We start from the raw sequence: 19,266 nt of genomic DNA, 5'->3' as shown, positions 1-19,266 counted from the left end.
CCCCATCCCACCCTGTCTTTTGTCAATCAAACTTCAGTTATTATGTCCCCAGGAAAGGGACATGACCTTACCCTCCAGCCATCTTTAAGAAAGGTAGGTCCTTTTGACTAATGGGAGAAAGTCTCCAGGAGTCTGTTGAGAGTGAGCCAACCCCAGCATGTGTGGCAAATGAAGAATCTTTTTCCCTGGGAAATGGAACTGGATAAGACACCCACAACCAAGGTGATAATTTCAAAGGCAAATGTGGGGAGAAAGGGCAATGGTATTTTGGCCTATCACACAACTCTAAAATTCTCTTACTACTAGGCTACATATGCATGGAGCTTGGAATTCTTAGCTACTTTATCTTACTGAGCTTTTAACTATACAGATTTAACATCGGCTTGTTTAGAATGAAAAGGAAACTGAGGCTCTGAGAACTTGAAGGTAAGGTCACACAGTCTATCTTTGGATCTAATAGCTTTTGCATTCCTTTTGCCTAACTGGAGAATTAGAGTAAAAGAGAATAAAGATCTCATATCAGAGTGAATAGAATCATCAAGACTGTGTCATTTATCAAAACACATCCATCAAGCAACCAAATGAGGAGACATCTCAAGTCGAGGTCTCCTGCCATTATCTCATACTGAAAAAGCTGGCCTTCAGCTGGAGCTCAGGTTTCTCTATTTCTGACTGCTGGAGAATGTTTATTCAAGTTCCAGTAACTATTTTTATGAAGGTGACCTTAGCATCACCCTTATCTGTCCAATTTCACAAGTTGTTGACTATAGTTTCTCTAAGAGGATCTCTCACCTAGATGAACACTATGTTTTTCTTCCACTTAACTGCAATTAGGTGCACTGAAAAGTATCCAAGGTAAAGCTAGGTATAATAGTCCACCTTGCAAGCTTGGTATTGGTCAGGTTGAGTTAGATGAGTCATGAGCCTGGACTCATATTGTCTCATAAAAATGTCTAAAGATTACCAGAGCTAGAGTCATAGACACAATTTTCCACTTGAACTAAGCAAAGACTCTGAGCTCAGGTAAACCCTTTAATCATTGAGTTTGAGTTTCCTTCTCTGTAAATCAGTGTGTCATTTCCTACTTTTCAGAATTGTTACGTGGGTTAGGAGCAACAGAATTAAAATACCATGTACAGAGCAGGTGTGCAATAAATTATAGTTATTTTATGCAATAGATACCTGCAAGGCACCAACGACACATGGGGGCTTACTACGTAAGCTTCTAACACCTCCATCTTAGGGCAGCTGTCAAGGTCATGAGTTCCTGATGATTAATTGGTAGTATCTCTTCAATGTTAATGTTTAACTTATCCCAAACATCCATTAGACATGCCTCTTCTCTTCCTTCCCTTCCTCCTCAACTCTCTCCAGTACCTAACTCCTCAGACGGTCCTTGTCTAGAATCCACTCCTCTCGTGATAGCACTGTGTTCCACATTCTAGACACACACCAATTCCCTGAAAACCTAGTAAAAGGATAGGCCTTCTGTGGCTCACTATTTCAGTGGCTTTGGTCAAAACTCTGCCCTGTGACTTTGGGGAAGATTCTTTACTATGACTATTCCTAAGAAATAAGATCATGTGATATCTACCACATCTCCCTTTGCGGCATTCTGTGCCCCTACTCCCTCTCACTGGACAAGGGTCCCCTAGTGTAAACAGCATTTCTTCCTTTCTAAAATGTTACTTCTCTGCGACCATTCTAGTGGAATCAAGTAAGCAGCTCACTGATTCTAATGGCTAGCTGAACTAATCATCAGTTGATTCTTCCCAAGGGTGTGCCTGAATGAATGTCAAACTATGGAAAAAGACTGTTCTGCCCAGTCTATACTGAGCTCAAGATCTTTTCATTTTCCCTCTTTGGTTATTAATAAACAGCTAATGATGTACTTCCTGTTGCATCTCTTATATTCTTAATAAATTACGACCATGTATGGTATATAGTAGGGAATCACAAAAAATGCAATCTTAATGAATCCTGGTGACCTCTTACTTCTAGCCTTTGCAAACCATAGCATGCTGCACCTTGTCCCCTTCTGCCCCGCATCTCCACTCAGCTGAGCAGCCATCTCCCAGGACAGAAGAACACAGCTTGGGCTCAAAATCTCACCATCATTTTTCCTAAACTAGCCTACTCCAGGCTGTGAGCAGATAGCCTCACAGCTTTAGCAGGGTTATGAGACTGTCTGATTTTGGGGGAAGGGAGGGACAGCCAGGATCAGCAAGTGAAGGATATATTCCCCTCTCGTAGCTGAAGCTCAGCCCAGCTCCTCCCAGCTGTCTCTTTGGAAGAATCTCACCTAGAAACCCTCATGCTGCCCACGGGCCTGGGCTGGGACAGGAGTCTTATTCACTTTGCTTGGCACTGTCTCTTTGTTTACAGGGTTGGTCTTAGCCATGTAGGAGAGATCAAATGCTGTTTGGCTAAGTCATTACATTTTGGTCCTCTCTGAGATGCATGGGCTTACAGCAATATCCTCTTAATGTGACAGTGTTTAGAGAGATCTAAATAACCAGGGCAATAACTCTTCATTGAATGAATGGCTCTTCATTGGAACTCTGGCCCCTCCCCCATGGTTTCCATCATGACTGTCCTTCTACATCAGCAATTAATTGGATTAATACTGTGATAATTTTGCACTGAGTCACCCTTTCAATCAGGTCCTGTGCCCTAGCTGTGACAAACTATGTTCCAATTAAACCGTACTACCTGAAACACAGGTTTTCATTGGTAAGCTTCAGCTAGTTCTCCTGGGTCTTAGAAATTGTCGTTGTAAGTTTATTTCTGTCAGCACATTCCTGCACAGCCCCGGGAATTCACTTTAATCTTTCTGGACCCTTCCATTCTTCAGCTCTTAAATGAATAGGTAAAATCAAGATCCAATGAACCGCTGTGGAGGGAATTACTCTGTATTGCACAATGCCATGTCCACAGGAAGTCTGCCATAAATACCTCTACCCCTCCCCTGGTTGAATGACAACCTTACAGGGTTCTGAGGAGAAAGGCATTCTGGGCATGGCCTGGAGGAGTGGGGAGTGGACCTCAGGAGGTCAGGTCAGGCTCAAGCTGCTGAGCCACACGGAGGTGACTCACTTTGCCTGATAAGGATGCTGAGAAAAATACAGCCTCCCTCTTACCCTTCCTGAATCTCAGGCCTACTCCTCAGGGTAGAAGACTTCCTGACTCTAGGGGAGAGATTTCAGGTCAAGAGTCAGGAAGAACTGTTTCTGGGTCTGATCTCTGCTAATGATGATCAGAAACAGTTAGGCAGAAGCAAACACTCAGGTCAATAAGCAATCTTCACGGTGACTGAATGTAAACGCCAAGCTCTTATCAGTGTGATCTGGGACAGGTTCCCCACTTTCTTGAGCCTCTCCCCTGCTCTTTGAACTAGTTATTCTTTCATCCTGCAGTTGTTTGGGGGAAATTCCCATGAATTCCTAGGTACAAGAGGTAAACAATCGTGTGTTTCTCACACCTACCTTGAGAATAGCTTGTGTCAATAAACGATTTCATTGTGCTTGCTTATATTTTCTCTTACTTTAGTGGACACATTTTATTTTCATAAGAAAGAGAGTCAGAACTGGCTATGTGACGTGCCTTGCAGTGTAGTCTTCAGGCCACAGTGAATCTCTGCTTCCATGTGCAGATGCTGTTTCTAACTTGGCAACAAACTTGGCCTTTTGCATACCTTTACTTCGATCTCTGGGAATTTAACATGTCCTTCACAAGTAGGACTCCAGACTTCGAGGTTACATATACACATACATGTATACATACACGTGTATATGTGCATTTACAATACATGTATATGCGTGTATATATATGTGTGTGTGTGTGTGTGCAGATTGATCTTTCAGACTAAAAGAAACACTTTCAGGGTAAACAAGAAGTTATTACCCTTGTGTTTAGCATTTCACATAATCTGTGGAATAGAGACACACACCAAGTTTACAATCTTCAATTTTCAGCCTAAAAGAATTTCCAGAGGCCAGTCCAGAACCTGGGACAAAGTCTACCACAGACCCAAGAGAATTCTGAAAGACAAATGCCCAGTTTACTTCTTGGATGTATAAACCTCCTGCCCCTTGCTGAGAGCAGAAGGATATGTGTAATTTTTTTTTACTCAGATCACAAATAACCTTTTGTGAGCTATTATCTGCTTCTCCAACCGGTGAACCACCTTGTCCACTTCGAGTTTACCAATGGTTAAGTTCCATGTTGAAACTGGTGCTGAGCATCTGTGAAGTGGCTCTCTCCACAGCTGCACGGAATCTCAGAGAAGACAATTTTTATGATGAGTAAAAACATAAATCTGATGATGATAGGGAGACATTCAAACTAAAAAGGACAATGCAGAAAGGTGAGGAGAAGGAGAGGGAATGTAACAGCGATGAAAAATCTTTGCTTTTCCTGCCAGGAATGCAATACACAAAGCTAGTTTCAGTGGGGTGTGTGCGTGGGGGTAATTAATTATATACATATTTTAAAGAGACATTATCTCCAGAAAAAATCTTTACTTTTTTTCAGTGAAATAGTTTAGTTCTTTCATATAGACATATTCCACAACGTTAACAACCATGAAAAAAAAAACAATACAAAATGCCCTCCATTTAACAAGTAGAAAAATATAACTAGTATATATATATATATAATATGGCAATTGTGAATCTAATACTGTACAGAAGTAATTTATGGATTTTTTTTTACAAATAAATTATAGCTTAAATGCCTTTTCTTTCCTTTTTTTTAAAATTCTCTCCCCACCCCCTCTTGACGCACATCCGAAGTTACCACAAGGCTAAGTTCAGACTTCAGACGATGTATGGCCAATCAATGCCAGTCAAATGTCCTGCCCACCAGCTCGAAGAACTTCTTATTGGGCTCATGGAAATACTCGTGGAGTTTATGGAGCAGTTTGGGGTCCACCTGGGGATGCGCCCGGCCCTTGGACTCGTGCAGGCAGCGGTCGCGGCCTCCGTCCCGCAGGCAGTAGAAGCCTTTGGTCTTGTTGAAGTAGAAGTTGGAGGCGTTGATCTGGGGCGCCAGCTGCAGGAAGCGCTCCACCTTCTGGATCTCGGGGAAGGGGTCCCTGATGAGGCGGTCGCCATCCACGATGTGGAAGTGCGCGAGCGGGAAGAAGCGCAGCCAGTTCTGCATGTGGACGTGGTACAGGCTGCGGTTGAGCGCCTTGTAGTCCAGGTTGAGGCGGCCATCGCGCACCAGGAACTCCTCGATGGCCGGGTAGGGTTTGCGCTTCTGCAGGTGGTTGTGGAAGACCTGCGTGTAGTCGGACAGCACGCGCTCCGAGGGGTCCCGCAGGATGAGCAGCAGGCGGATGGCGGGGTTCATGCGGTGCACGCGCTCGGGCACGCGCGGGGAGGTGAAGTAAGCCGGGGTCTTCTCCACCGTCAGCTGCTCCGGCGTGGAGAAGGGCATCTGGCGAAGGTACCAGCCCAGGCCGTGGCGGTAGTGCTCCTCCCAGTCGAAGAAGTGCACCTCGTTCTCCGCGGCCGCCACGCGGGGGTGCAGGCTGAGCATCTCCAGCAGCGCGCGCGTGCCGCCTTTGCGCACGCCGATGATGATGGCGTGAGGCAACTGCTGGGCAGAGCCATTGGCAGGGGCGCCGCCGCCCTCGTCACGCACGGACCCCGCCCGCCGCAGCAGCTCCGGCTGGCTAGGCGCCGAGGCCTGGCCGCCAGGCACCAACTGGGTCTGGGCCGCCACCAGCAGTGCGGCGCCCAGGAGCAGCGCCGCCATGCCGGACACCTCGGGGCTTTCACTGCGCCCCACGCTGGGTCAGTGGCGCATGGGTGTCGCAGGCTGCAGGTTACTGGGGAGGGAAAAGAAAAGGATGCATGTTAACCCCAAAAGAGAGAGAGAGAGCAGGGGCCGCAGGGACGCCTGGAGTGTGGGCGCTGCGCGTGCCTTGGGGGGCGGGAAGGGGTGGTTCATGGCAACTCCTATTCCAAAGGTGCCCTTGGGAATCCAGAGAGGAAGCCAGCCCCGACGCACTGATGTGGCCGTGTCCCAAAGACTTTACTGACTTGAATGTGAATGCTGTCCATCTTTCACGTTTTATACCCCTTATCCTCCTCCCCCCTTTGACTATTATTTTTTTTTTCATTTGTGTGTGAACTTGCCTGCCCAGCCACAGCTCGACAAAACCCTGCCCTAAGGAAACCAGTGGAAAGGTCATTGGGCTTAACAAACACCCAGGCAATAGCAGTCAGGCATGCAGGACAAGGCTTCTTTCTGCCCCCCGACCCACCCATTTAGGGGCTCTTTGTCTCAAAAGCAAACCTGCGCAAGAGATCCATCATGCAGTAGCCAGCTTTGGCTATGGGGTGGGAAGAAAGGGGTGCATTCCAGAAACCTGATGTGGTATTGAGAGACAATGACAATGCTTGCCTCAGGAGGGAGGCCTGAGCCCACCACTGGTGCCACCACCGTGGGAAGAAAGTGCCCTGGCCAGTAGCTGGCCTTGCGGTTCTACTCATCTAACCACACACCCCGGCCCTTTATTTTACTTTCAGAGAGAGTCCTCATACTGCAACCCTTCTATGGATACCTCTGCATAACTGGGGTTATCGATACAGACCACCCCACAGCGCTTGAGTGTTGCTCTGGGGATCTTGCCAACTTTTTTTTTTTTTTTTTTTACCTGGGTTGACTTTGAATTAGATCCTGAAGATCTCCACTTTCTGAATAACAGCTTATAGGCAGGAGCCACCAGGCCTAAACTCTGGCAAGTGTTACTTGGTTGCACCAAGAAACATGACTGTTGGCGGAAAGGTGTGGTAGTGAGTTGGGAGGCACAACCACTTATTGGCCTGAAACAATGGGAAAGTCTTAGAAGTTTATTTTTACAGTGAGCCTGGAGGGATTAAAAGTGATGTCAGCAGAAGAGCAAAACAGCTTGTGTACACAAAGCTTTACTGTGAATAAAGAGCAATCAACTGGCTCTTGTGAACACAGCCCTAACTCACAGCATAGGCATCTATTCTGTAGAAGACAGGTGTGTCTAAGGAGACCAAAATGTAGTCCATTTCTCAATTCAGAGCCCACACTCAAACCCCTAAATATGCAGCTCTCATTCTTCAAACTGCCTCCTTCTACCAAATTCCTCTTCTTCACCTTTCTGAGAGCACTGAGCCTAAGAGACCCCTGAAGGACACAGGCTAATCACCACTAGCCTTGATTTTGTGGCCTCTCTGAGAGGCTGTGGGAGTGTAGAAATACAAACCTATGTTTGGCAGTCTCCAGACAAGAGAAGACTTTGCTCACTTCAGTGACTCCTGCTTAAACATTGAGGGGGAGGGTTGGAGAGAGGTCCAGTATGGAGTCTGTTGTGTTTATAAAGACAGTGGAAATGTTTTCTATTGAGGGGACCCATCCCCTTCTTCAGTATGTGTTTAACTTTTACTTCACTACTGTAAAAAAAGAAATATTTGAAGACTGAATTGGGCATAGTGAATCATGCCTCTAATCCCAGCTTGTCCAGAATATATATGAAACACACACACAAGCCAGGATTTTTTTTTTTGCCAGTTGAGGGGCTTGAACTCAGGGTCTAAGCACTATCCTTGGACTTTCTCAAGGCTAGAGCTCTACCACTTGAGCCATAATCACCACTTCCAGCTCTTTTCTAGGTAGGTGGTACTGAGTAACCAAACCCAGGTCTTCGTGCGTGCTAGGCAAGCATTCTACCACTAGGCCAAACTCCCAGCCCCAGGACTTCTGTTTTATTGATCAATTTGCTTGATCTGTTTCCCTTGCCTTGGAAAAAAAAATGCAAGTTACAAAGCAAGTGATGCACCAAGTTTACTAGAGAATGATAGTGCGCCAGGGAGGACATTTGAGGGATTAGGTTGTGATCATTTTTAAGGGGAAAAAAAGTGTTAAAGAGCGTTGGCCAAGCGAGATGTGGTTTGGGGTCAATTCTGCTGTTGGGGTGAGTAGGGTAATGGGTCATTTGCTTTTAGTCAATGGAAAGTTTCAGATTGCTTCAGTAAAATTTCATTTCCTTCTCAAGTAATCATGTGAATGGAAAAAAAAAAACAGACCTGCTGGGGTGTGTGTGTGTGAGTGTATCTGTGTGTCTGTCTGCCTGTCTGTCTGTGTGCATACTTGTCTTTGTGTGCCATATATACATATGATTACATGGTATGAGGCAAGGGTAAAAGGAAGGCACTACCTCCTGCAAAAAAAGGGTCACACCTCCTTACAGTTCTCCATGCGGACTCACAAAACCACCGATCTAGATCTGCCATTTAGATAGTCCAGCTGTTGAATGCTATTTCGAGGGACCCTTGAGGCATTCTGGGTAGCACAGAATACCTCTGAGACAGCTTCTAAAGGGAAATTACCAGTAGACAGACTAAATATAGTTTGGTTTTTACAAAAAAAAAAAAAAGAAAAAAAGGGCCGTTAATACTTAAAAGCTCCTGGTTTCTACTTTAATACTTTCTAAAAATGAGTGCACTTATGTCTAGACCTTTTGCATTCCAAATATATTTGAGTTTTACAGGGGAAAAATTAGCTTAAATTTTATCTATCTATGTATACATATATATGTGTGTGTATATGCCAGAGTAAATATACAGATCTCTAAAGTATATATGCCATGCTAATATATGCTAATATATAATAGAATATGTATACACACAAACTAGCCATTGGGAACCAACTTGTTTGGGTGGCTCGATCATTTGGATTCCCAGTGGCATAGCCAGAAAAGATGCCCAAGTTCAGATGGAGCTGTAAGCCAGTCTTCTGGATCACTCTGACCTTGACAAATGGAATCTCAGCACCAAGGAGATGCTTGTAATACCAGCCCAAGAGAGTCATTTTTGTCTTTTCATCTCATTTTATCAGTGAAGACTCCTGAGGTGACTTTTCCACAGCCACAGTTCCAAATCTGGACCTGGGATTTGGGATCCTGAATTCTAATCCTGTAGCTTTGGCTGATACAACTGCTTTCTATAAAATAATGATAGTGCTGCGAAGGTCCCAAAGAAGAGAGACACACCAAAATACACCCAGCAGAGATGATCTGTTGGGACACCAACTACAACTGTGTGGTCATGGTGGTAGAAAGGTCACACTAAGCCATGGTGGAGGCCTTCCTGAGTGGGAAGCAGGCTGGGAGCACAAGTCAGAACTTGCTGGACGCAGAGACATAATCATAATTCTCCCGGAAGATGAACTCACTCTCCTCCTACAAACAGTGAACCAGGTCCTGAACATATGGAATGGTTGGAAAGTTTGGAGCTGTCAAGGGCAAGAAACTAGAATTCTCCACGACATCTGAAGCTGACAACACCCCTTTAGCTTCAACTCTTATCTGGGCCACTGGCCCTGTGTAGATTCAGGGCTAAGGATGAGTTTTTTTGATTCGCAAGCTGTCCTCACTGGAAGCTCAACCAGAGCTGCCCCTACTACAGGAAAGTGCAGCTCAGATGAATGCAGTGGTTTGTCTAGAAAGCTAGGGGACAGGAAAAGGATTCAAACATTGAGCAGGCAAAGCCCAGCCCTTTGTTTTTCACTTCACTTCTGGAAAAGGTGTATATAGCTAGTGGGTAAGTAGTTACCAGGCCAACCATTTTATTCTTAACCAAGAACTGGGAGTGCATGTATCTTACTAACTGGGGCCCTCGATCTGATTCTTTCAGCCCTGTTAAATATTCATGCTTGGCACTGGTTCTTGGATAAGCAATAGCATATCTGTGAAGGCCCAGCTTTGCTTGGATGAGCAAAATGCACCTTTCTTTCTTGTAGGACTGTTGATAGTACCCAGGAGTAGATGCAGCCATCTCTGCTTGCTTCTTTTTGTTGGGGAGACTGATTTCTAGTTGCTGCAGTGGTGAACCAGACCCTGGGCACAGGAAATCAAGGGACCTGAGCCCCTTGTACCACTGATTCCAGCCTTCCATGGGCCCTGGTATGAATATACAAATCACCCACCATGCAGGGGACTCCAGAAACATCCACAAGTGGACTTGCTTCAAAATTTAATCCAAATTCATTCCAGTCTGGATTCCCTCAAGCTTTACTTTGCTTTTTCATCCAAGCATAAGCCTCACTCACCTATCTGCTTTTTGGAATTCTCCCTCCCCCCCAAAAAAAAAACCATCCATCTTTGGCCTTGGAATTTATAACCCCCCTTTGCTAGGTTGCTATGGTGCTCCAGGTTTTCTGAGGCTGCCGTTTTATGATCATTCAGGTTTCATCTCAAACCTCAGCTCTCCTAGTACACAACCACCTTCTCTTTTTAATCACGTTCTTTCACATCAGCCTATAGGATGGCTCTCAAGTTCTTTCCAAGATCACCTGAGTTGTTTGCTGCTTGCCCCTCCCTCAATGAGTCTTACTGAGCATCTTGGCATCTCTGTATTGTCTTTGATGTGTGGCTCAGAGCCTAGTAGGATTTCTGGTACATTATAGGGACTAGAGTCTATTTGCTATAGAAACTTAAGTACAATGGACCTGAGGTCAATGGCTGAAGGTTTATGGAAAAGGATTTTAGTTTAGCAAACAGAGGATTTTAATAGTATATGTCACAAAATAGTAACTTTGCCAGAGATCCCTACAGAGCCAAGCATCAGACAGATGTTGCAGGGGGCTTCTGCATTTCTAATGGTGATAGGACACAATCATCTGTGACTCTAGAAAACCTTCTTAATTTCAAAGATGGTGAAGCTATGAAATAACCCTTCAGAACATTTTAAAATTTTCTTCTGAAATCTTATTACATTATTCACATGATGACTTTGTAATCTTTCAAATGTAATTGACTATAACAGATGCTCCTTGTTCCAACACTGGGACACATTCATGGATCCAATGAAGTAATTTTGTGAAAGAAACCTTGAATGGGTGAGGAACAGAGGTGTGATAGCAGCTGTGTCTGCAGGACGCCTTGCTAGGCCATCAACCCAATATAACGCAGCTGGTGCTGGCAAGAATCTCCTCTGGGACAAGAGGGATGATCTAATCATGGTCCACAAGTACTTTAAGGGATTTAGGAAAAGAGAGAGGACATGCCTGCCTGTTAGACATGCCCCACTATGTGCCAGGCAGTAAGTACTGGCACATAAATCATCTTTTTTTAACACTTAACAACTGATTTAGTAGTTGTTCTTCCTTTTCTTTATATTCCTAAGCAATGACATCTTGGCTAAGAGTAGCTGGGAAGCAAAGAAGCTTTTGCAATCAGACAGGTGCAAGGTGGAATTCTTTTACCTAAGTGTCTCAGGTACATTTCTTGAGGATTCAGTGTTCCACTCAGGCTTAATCCCTGAGTGGAGCCAGCTGGACTGAATGCTGTTCATATCAAGTATGCATACAGTAGACACTTGATGAACATCCATTACCTGCCTTTCCCCCCACAACAGAGAGAGAAATTTACTAGGAAGTTACAATTAAGGATAAATGATCTGCTTAAGATGTCTGACTGAGGAAATGTCATAACTCAAATTCCAAGGCCATCTGCAAAGCTCTTGCTGGGCGTTCATATCTCCCTTTGCATGTCCGTCCTCCCTGGGGGGGAAGGGAAAGTGAATTCCAAAGAGCAGGCCCAACTTGTACAAAAGCAACATAAGAGAGCAGAGAGTACCGGGTCACATAGACTGCTATGCAAGAACTGCTCAGTTCAAGCATTCCACGGTGCCCAATAATCTAATTTTCTAGACTGCACTGAAACCTAAACCCCATAGTTTGGACAATATAACTATATTTTTATTTTTAGTGCGACTGAACTTCTGGGGCAATCGAAAGCATCAGGATATTTCTTCCTCTTTAAGAGTCAAACATGTCTTCATTTTCATGTCTACAAAATGACTTAATAACCTGTTGCCGTGATGTTAAATTTCCACTTCTGGCAGCTCATCTCAGGAAGTAAGGAATAGGAAACAAATTTAGCTTTGACTGTCACTCTGTGGAAGGGCTCTGATATTTCCAGACCCGCATAAATATTTATTTGGTTCCCTATACACAACACTTCTCAAGAAAGGTTGGCATGTGCTTTTGTCTGGACTTTTAGTAATAGCTGTCAGGTAAGATGGGATTAAAAAGAATTTAGAGTCCAAAAAACTAGAGGTCAGTTCACATAATGTTAATAAGTTTCCCTGGACCACATCTGCTGTCTGGTGAGAAAGAAATTGGCCTTGTTTTCCTCACTAGGAAAGCTTAAGACTCTCGGAATGCAACTCCTCCAGGCGTTCTGGGTAGCTGTAAGTTCTCTGCAATGCTGAGAGGTTCCAAATTTACCAAGGAAAAAAGAAAGTATCTCAGTAACAAACATTGCTGTCTAGAATTGAAGAAAAGTGATACCACTGAAAGCTAGGGATGCAAGCACTGGGTCATTAAAGGAGGTGATATAGAGCTGCAGATTTAAATCTCAGTGCCATCTTTGAGTCTCTGTATATCCCATGGGAGAATGGAAATAATAAATGCATAAATCACAAATGTGACTTTGCCCCACAGGGTAGTTTGAAGCCTATCCATGCAACTCTTCTCATAAGATACAAGATTAGAGCTGGGCACAGTGGCTCATGCCTGTAATCCTAGCTACTCAAGAGGGGGAGATCTGAGGATCTTGGTTCAAAGCCAGCCTGGACACTAAAATCCTTGAGAGTCTTATCTCCAATTAACCACTAGAAAACAAGAAGTGGGGCTGTGGATTAAGGGTAAGGCAGTAGCCTTGAGCTGAACTGCTCAGGGACAGTACCCATCTCCAGAGTTCAAAGCCCTATGACCCCCTCACACACAAAAAAGAAAAGAAAAAAAAGATATGCCATTAGATGTGAATAAGGAGGAGTTCTGTGTTTTGCAACCTTGAGAGGAAGATTTTATTCCAAGGAGTGAGAGGGAAGGCCTATGGCTCTGCATTACTAAAGCATTCATTCTCAGGACAACAAATTGGCTTACTCATTTTCAGTCCCAGGAAGGAAGGGCCTTTGAATGTCAATGCCTACTTCAATTCTCATTACCTGGCCTGTGGGAAGAGTGTTTCATGGTTGGTATTCAAACCCAGGATTAAAAACAATTGTGGGAGATGGCAAAGAGAAGAAGCCAGGATGTATCATCAGCTCAAACAAAAAGATTGAAACAGACAGAGTGGAGATCCTGGAACGAACAAAGAATTCAGAGCCAGAAACTTGACTCAAATTCCAGCAATTTGGTTTAAAACAAGACAGCTCTGAATGTTGGAGGCTGAGACGTGAAGGACTGGCACTCTGTATTTACAGTGGGGGTTAAATAAAATGGTATATACAGAGGACCCAGGACATTGCCTTATTGCCTGGCCCATGCCAAGCCTTCAACTCACAGCTGCTATTTTTGTTCCTGAAAAGAACATGGTATAAATGGGACTCGGGGATGATAATTAGTCAAACATATTTGTTCACCATCCACACTACTGCAGTGACTCAACCAGACAGAGGCTCAAGGAAAAAATAAATAAATAAAAAGGACGGTGACACACAGAAACAATTCAGGCTCTCTACTTGAGGACAACACAAGTAAAGGTGTGGGTAGCAGCAGCTGAGAAAGAAGAGAAGCAAGGCTTCTCTCCGTGTGCTTCATCTGCGTGGCTGGGCACAGAAGGCAGCAGTGACCTAAATAAATCCTTCATTAGACGCAGAAACACTGGAGCAGGCAGTGCATGGAGGAGACTGTGACAGGAGGGCAGACAGCCCCTCGCTTATTACTCAGTGCAGCTGAGGAGAAACAGGAATCTGCAAGCCCATGAGAGACAGGCGCTGGGCTGAGCCACCTCCCTCTGCTGTGCCTGGCTTTAGTCCTGCCCTGGCTATGACTCAACATCTCACAGGTGCCTTCTCAGCTACAGAAGTTTCCCCCTGCACGAGGCAGAGGCATCATCCATCACCCCACCAATTCCACATGTTTCCCCCAGAAATAAATAGGAAGAGACACAGGGCATAAGAAACAAAAAGAGCCATGTGTTGTTGCCTTGCTCCATTATACCATTTCACAGAAAGGGAAACTGAGGCAGGTAAAGAATCAGAATCCCAAGGTTATGCACACAGGTGCTGACATATGTAGGAAACTAGTGTGTTCTGATTGTCTTACCAGGGGACCTCAAAACACCAGCATGTATTGTGTCTGGGCATGGAGGATTAGGAGAGATTTGCAGCTGGAAACAAGGATGTGCAAACCAAAGTAAATTCCTCCCCTAGATAGGGAGAGGGAATGTGTACTTCATTTCATACTCTGTTAGGAACAGAATGTGTCTTTTTCATGTTCCTAATTTAGCATTGGGATTACCCCCAATGCAATGGGATGTGAAGCTGGGGTCTTGGGGAAGTGATTAGGGTTAGACGAGGACATGAGGTTGGGACCCCCTTAACCCATGAAGTTGGAGTGTTTATAAGAAAAGGAAAAGACCAGAGCTTGCCCTCTTTACCTACCTTGTGAACACACAGGGGGAAGGCAGCCAGGAACTGAATACACTGACACCTTGAAGCTGGGCTCCCAAGCTCTGTAAATGAGAAATTACATGCCTCCCATGTGTGCACCTGTCCTGTGGACCTGGTGCAGAGCAATCTAGCCGACTGGGGTGTAGTTCTCAGAACAGCAGAAGCAGAGGAAAGGGTTTTTTTCCTTGAACTTTCCTGCTGTGTAAGAATGACCGGTGATGTCACTCAGAAAGCCGGTTGGTTTTAGGCACTAAGGCAGGCAATCCTGAACTCATTGTGGCTTCAACAAACAGCTGCTGCCAACCATGGCAGCTGTTGTTGGAGACCAAGGTCAAAAAAATGACTGATCTTTGTGTTTTCCAGGATTTAACTTACATATCTATGTGATCAGTCACCGTGTTTATGAATTCAGTAAGTGGAAATACCTTGGCAAAAGAAAGAGGTGGGAGTAGGAGAAGAAAAGGAGGTGGGGAAAGAGAACAAACTCACTGAGACCTAAGAGCTGTACTGTATTCTCAGCTCATCACTAACTTTTTATAAGGTGTGTAGAAGCACTGGATTTCTGGGGAGTCCAGATACTGTACTCAAAGGGGGCCAGTCTGTCAGTGTACCCTGGATAACACACGTGGAAGGAGCTGCTCTAGAGAAGGAAAGAGGAACTGTTACACAGACAGGAATAGAAAAATGGTGGATACAAAATGTGGTGGAAAATATGCAGCCTGTCCTGATGCTGCTTCTTCCTGTCAAGCCCCTGGTTCCTGCTCAGCTAACAAAATCTATCATAACCACCCTGAGAGTCCATAGTCCAGTTTCACTTCTAGTAAACTGGCTGGTTTACACTTGCCTTTCTCTGCATCTTATGCAGAAGAGCCATGGGAGCGACAGCCCCGGATGTGTGTGAGGGAGACCGAGCTGAGAGGAGCAGGAAGTGCCTGGATGGAGGCCACAGGCCACAGGAGACCCAGGTTATGTACGGGCACAACCTTGTAAGAGACAAGTCTTCTCTGCATGAAGTTCCCCAGGGCCACTGGCTCCAGTTACTTTGCAGCAGAAACGGGGTGTACAGAAGGCCCAACCTACAATTTGTCATGGGACCTACAGACTATGCAAGCGCTTTTGGTGCCTCCTGAAAAATAAGGTCCTGAGTGTGAGTTCTACCAATGCATCTTTACTATTGGCAGGAGGAAAGAGAATGAAAAAAAAAACAACTTGTAATTTTCTGCTCACCTGTGGCCCACAGCTTCTTCAAGCCAGATGGTTTGACGTGATCATTTAAAAGCAAGTATTTAAGGGACCACTCAGTAGCAGGGTCCATCACATGTCACCTATGGTTGTCTCCTGGTATATGCTTCTGGCAGTTGCAAATGCCATAGCTGAAAATAAATTGTATATCCACAACCTACTGAACATCACAGCTGAGTGGCAGGGCACACAGAGTAAGAAGTGCCAACTGTTTCTTTGGGGTGTGGGATGTGAGCCTGACATCGCCTCATTATCTCCCAGCATCTTGAGGGACCTGGAGCAAGTACACTGGGCTCAGAAACAGCTCCAGAGTCAACTTCAACATATGCTACCTACTGAATGCATAGCATTTTCCCACCACAGTTGAGAAAGTTTTAAGGTAAACCATCCTAAATCAGGACTGTTTGTATTGTTCTCTGAGACAGCCATCCCTCTGAGGAGCTCAGGGCAGAAAGGAGAGTAGATATGATTTGACTATAGTACCATTGCAGGTTCCGGCCTTATTATTTTTTTCTTCTTCATTGAATAAATCTGCTGCCATTAATGTTTTAGTGCCGAATCAGCAAGCGTGCACACTTCTTACCTCTGCCTCCTCCCCCACCCATTTGTACCTGTCTTGATTTAAAAAGAAATTAAAAATGCAATGCAAGTTCAATATTCCTTTTATGCTGATGTTTTGGGATCAACAAAATTAATTAATATCTCATTTATCTTGAATTTGAGCTTTAAAATGTCCATATCAATTTACCTTATTGTGATAATACCCATTTTATTATGCTGTGGTCTAGAAAGATTTCAACGCCCTATGATGCATTCAGATTTACAGCACCACAAAGAATTACCCTCGGCACAAGCTCTGCAGTCTCTTACTACCTGTCTCTCCAATGTAAGTAACTTCAGATCAGATACATTGGTGTGTATCTAGGCACAGCACCAGTAGGCTGTGTTATTCATTTGTTGTGAATGTTAATGAAAAATGGCTGATTTATGTTTTATATTAAAACATTTGCTATTATTTAAATAAAGCACTTGAAACAAGCAGGCATTAACAAGACAACGTCTGGAGTCATTGGATGAATTACTGGAGCTCACTTCATGGGGAGGCTGGTTATTTATTTTTATAAATAAAAAATATTCATTTATTTATGTATCTAATAAATAAAAATAAATAGTCATGGAGCTTGAACTCAGGTCCCGAGGCATGATCTCTAAGTTCTTCTGCTCTAGGCTACTGCTTTACCAGTTTGACTCACAGCTCCACTTCCATTTTCTGACAGTTAATTGGAGATAAAAGTTTCACAGGGACTTCTTTTTTTCCAGACTGGCTTTGAACCATGATCCTCTGATCTCAGCCTCCTGAGTAGCTAGAATTAAAGATGAGAGCTAACAGTGCCTGGCTGGAGGCTGGGTTTGAGTCCTAGCTCTAACTCTACCCTGTACTCCTGAAGTAAGAGCAAATCATGTGACTTGTAGGTCACATGGGATTTGCTAACCATTCTGACTTTATAAGACTGTCATCAGAACAAAGAAGATGTTATGACAAAGATGGCCTTCCTACAAAAAGAAGCTTGCATGAAGTCAGTTATCCACACTCTTGGGTTTCCGCCTTTTACTGTCAAGGCTGACAATGGTTCTATGCAGGCAGATACACATAACTAACTTCCACAATCTCAGGCACACAAAATGCATCTCCATTGTCTTCCTTGTTTCAAAAGGCAGGTACACAGAACAGAGAACATGAAGGGTTGTGAATCCACAAGCTGGACTCCAATCCCGGGTCCTGCCTGTTCAGGACACAGAGGCACTCAAATAGTAGTTGTACAGTATCTTCAGAGTGTAAATGGTAGCCACTAAAGAAGTATGCTTGTCTTTGTTGGCATCTGTCCAAAATTCCCAACAAAATGAGGACTGTTTCAAATTAACCACAAAGTCTCCCTACTTCATTCCAACATTTTATCGCTTCAAAGCAGTCACATAGGTGGAATTTCAGAGCTGCAGGTTTCCTGATAACGGAAGGTGGAGATAAAAAATGAGCTTTCCTTTGGATCCTGTCTCTCACACTCTCGTTCTGTTCATAATTATAACTAGCACTTATTCCATGAATATTAATTGAGCCAGGGTCCTGAAAAGGTAGGTAAGTTAGAGTAGGGAACAATGTATAAACTATGCTTAGTCACTACACGAACAAAATAAGATGAAGAACAAAGTATTATACAGTTATGGACAGGGGATGGTTTGAATGTGTTCTCCACAGAGCACATTTTGGAAACTCAGTCCCAAAACACCATGGTGGAAAAGACAAGGCCTACAGAGAGGGTTTAATTCAGAACACTTTCCCACCCCTGAATGCATTCATGTCTTTACGAAGAGACTTGGGGATTCCTCACTCGCCCTTTCTTTGGCCCTTCCCCCTTTCCCATAGGATTACCACATCATGTTTTAGAAACAGAAAGAAGAAATCAAATTTCTTATACACATATCTTAGTTTCAGCCATGCTCTTACAGTAGCAGAAGATGGGCAAAGATGGAAGTAAACGTCCGTATTCCTCCGAAGTTCCTGCTGAATTCTAATCCGTGTAGTGGTGGTGTATTCTGGGGGTAGTGCTTGTGGGAGGTGACTGAGGAGGTGATGAGCTGATGAGTGAGGCCCTCGGGAATGTGATAATCCCCCTTAGAGAAAGAACCTGGAAGCTCCTTCACTCTCCTTCTACCACGGGAAGATATGGAGAGAATTTCCAAGTCTGCCGTCACTGTGCGGGGCCCGACCTTGGTCCTAGCCTGCACTACCCTGAGAAATAAATGTCTCCAGCCTAGTCACATTCCAGTCTGCATTATTTTTTTTATGGCAGTCTGATTTTAATTGAACAAGCCTTATATTTAAAATGACTGTGTGACAGTAAAATAAACTATTAGAAGAAACCCTTCAGCATAAAGCAGACATAGGGTCAGGGGGAACATTACCTCTGTCCAGCTCCAAAGTGGAAGTTTAGATTAGAGGTGTTTTACTGCCAGACTTTCACTTGCATAAGTGCATATGCAAGTTCAGGAGTTAGGGCTGTGCTTTTATTTCAGTGGTGGTATACTTGTTTGGTATGCATGAGGTCTTCAGTTCAATTCCAGGAAAACACTCATGTTACACACACACACACACGACTGAGCACTTCCTCAGGGTCCAACTTCCTTGTTCTTACTACATAAAACACACTATCTTTTCTAAGTAAATGGAGATATAACCCCAGGAAACTATCAGGATTTGAGAAAACCACATTATCAGCTCCGAGAATCTATGGTTCAGTGGAGACCTAAACAGACACAGAGTGTCTCAGCTTCCAGGGAATTGAAAACAAAGTCAACATCCATCTTGTCCCTTCCTTTGAAGGGATAATTAAGACCTGTATAAGGGTAAAATGCTTATTACAGCATTATCAGGGCTATGAGACGGGCTACCTTGCCAGTTGTTAAGACACAAAACTTTCAAGGAAAAGACGGTGTGAAGATATGCATTTTCTATTTTCTTTTTTGGTTGGTCAGGGAGCTTGAACTCTGGGCCTGGATGCTGTCCCTGAACTCTTCAGCTCAA

At 44.2% G+C, this 19,266-nt stretch overlaps 1 protein-coding gene across 1 annotated transcript in view; it reads right to left on the bottom strand.

The window, feature by feature from the left end:
* Window positions 1-4,454: 4,454 nt before the first annotated feature.
* The window catches only part of Hs3st1 (heparan sulfate-glucosamine 3-sulfotransferase 1), a 29,599-nt gene continuing 14,787 nt past the window's right edge, over window positions 4,455-19,266 (bottom strand). Inside the window, exon 2 of the mRNA XM_090344106.1 lies at window positions 4,455-5,836. Within this exon, the coding sequence (XP_090200232.1) occupies window positions 4,837-5,763 (927 nt within the window). The 5' untranslated portion in view covers window positions 5,764-5,836 and the 3' untranslated portion in view covers window positions 4,455-4,836. The remainder of the gene's footprint in view (window positions 5,837-19,266) is intronic.

The sequence above is a fragment of the Megascapheus bottae genome, chromosome 13 (assembly GCF_031878675.1).
Source record: "Megascapheus bottae isolate mThoBot1 chromosome 13, mThoBot2.hap1, whole genome shotgun sequence".
NCBI classification, from domain to species: domain Eukaryota; kingdom Metazoa; phylum Chordata; class Mammalia; order Rodentia; family Geomyidae; genus Megascapheus; species Megascapheus bottae.
This window is presented reverse-complemented; position numbering and strand designations above follow the sequence as displayed.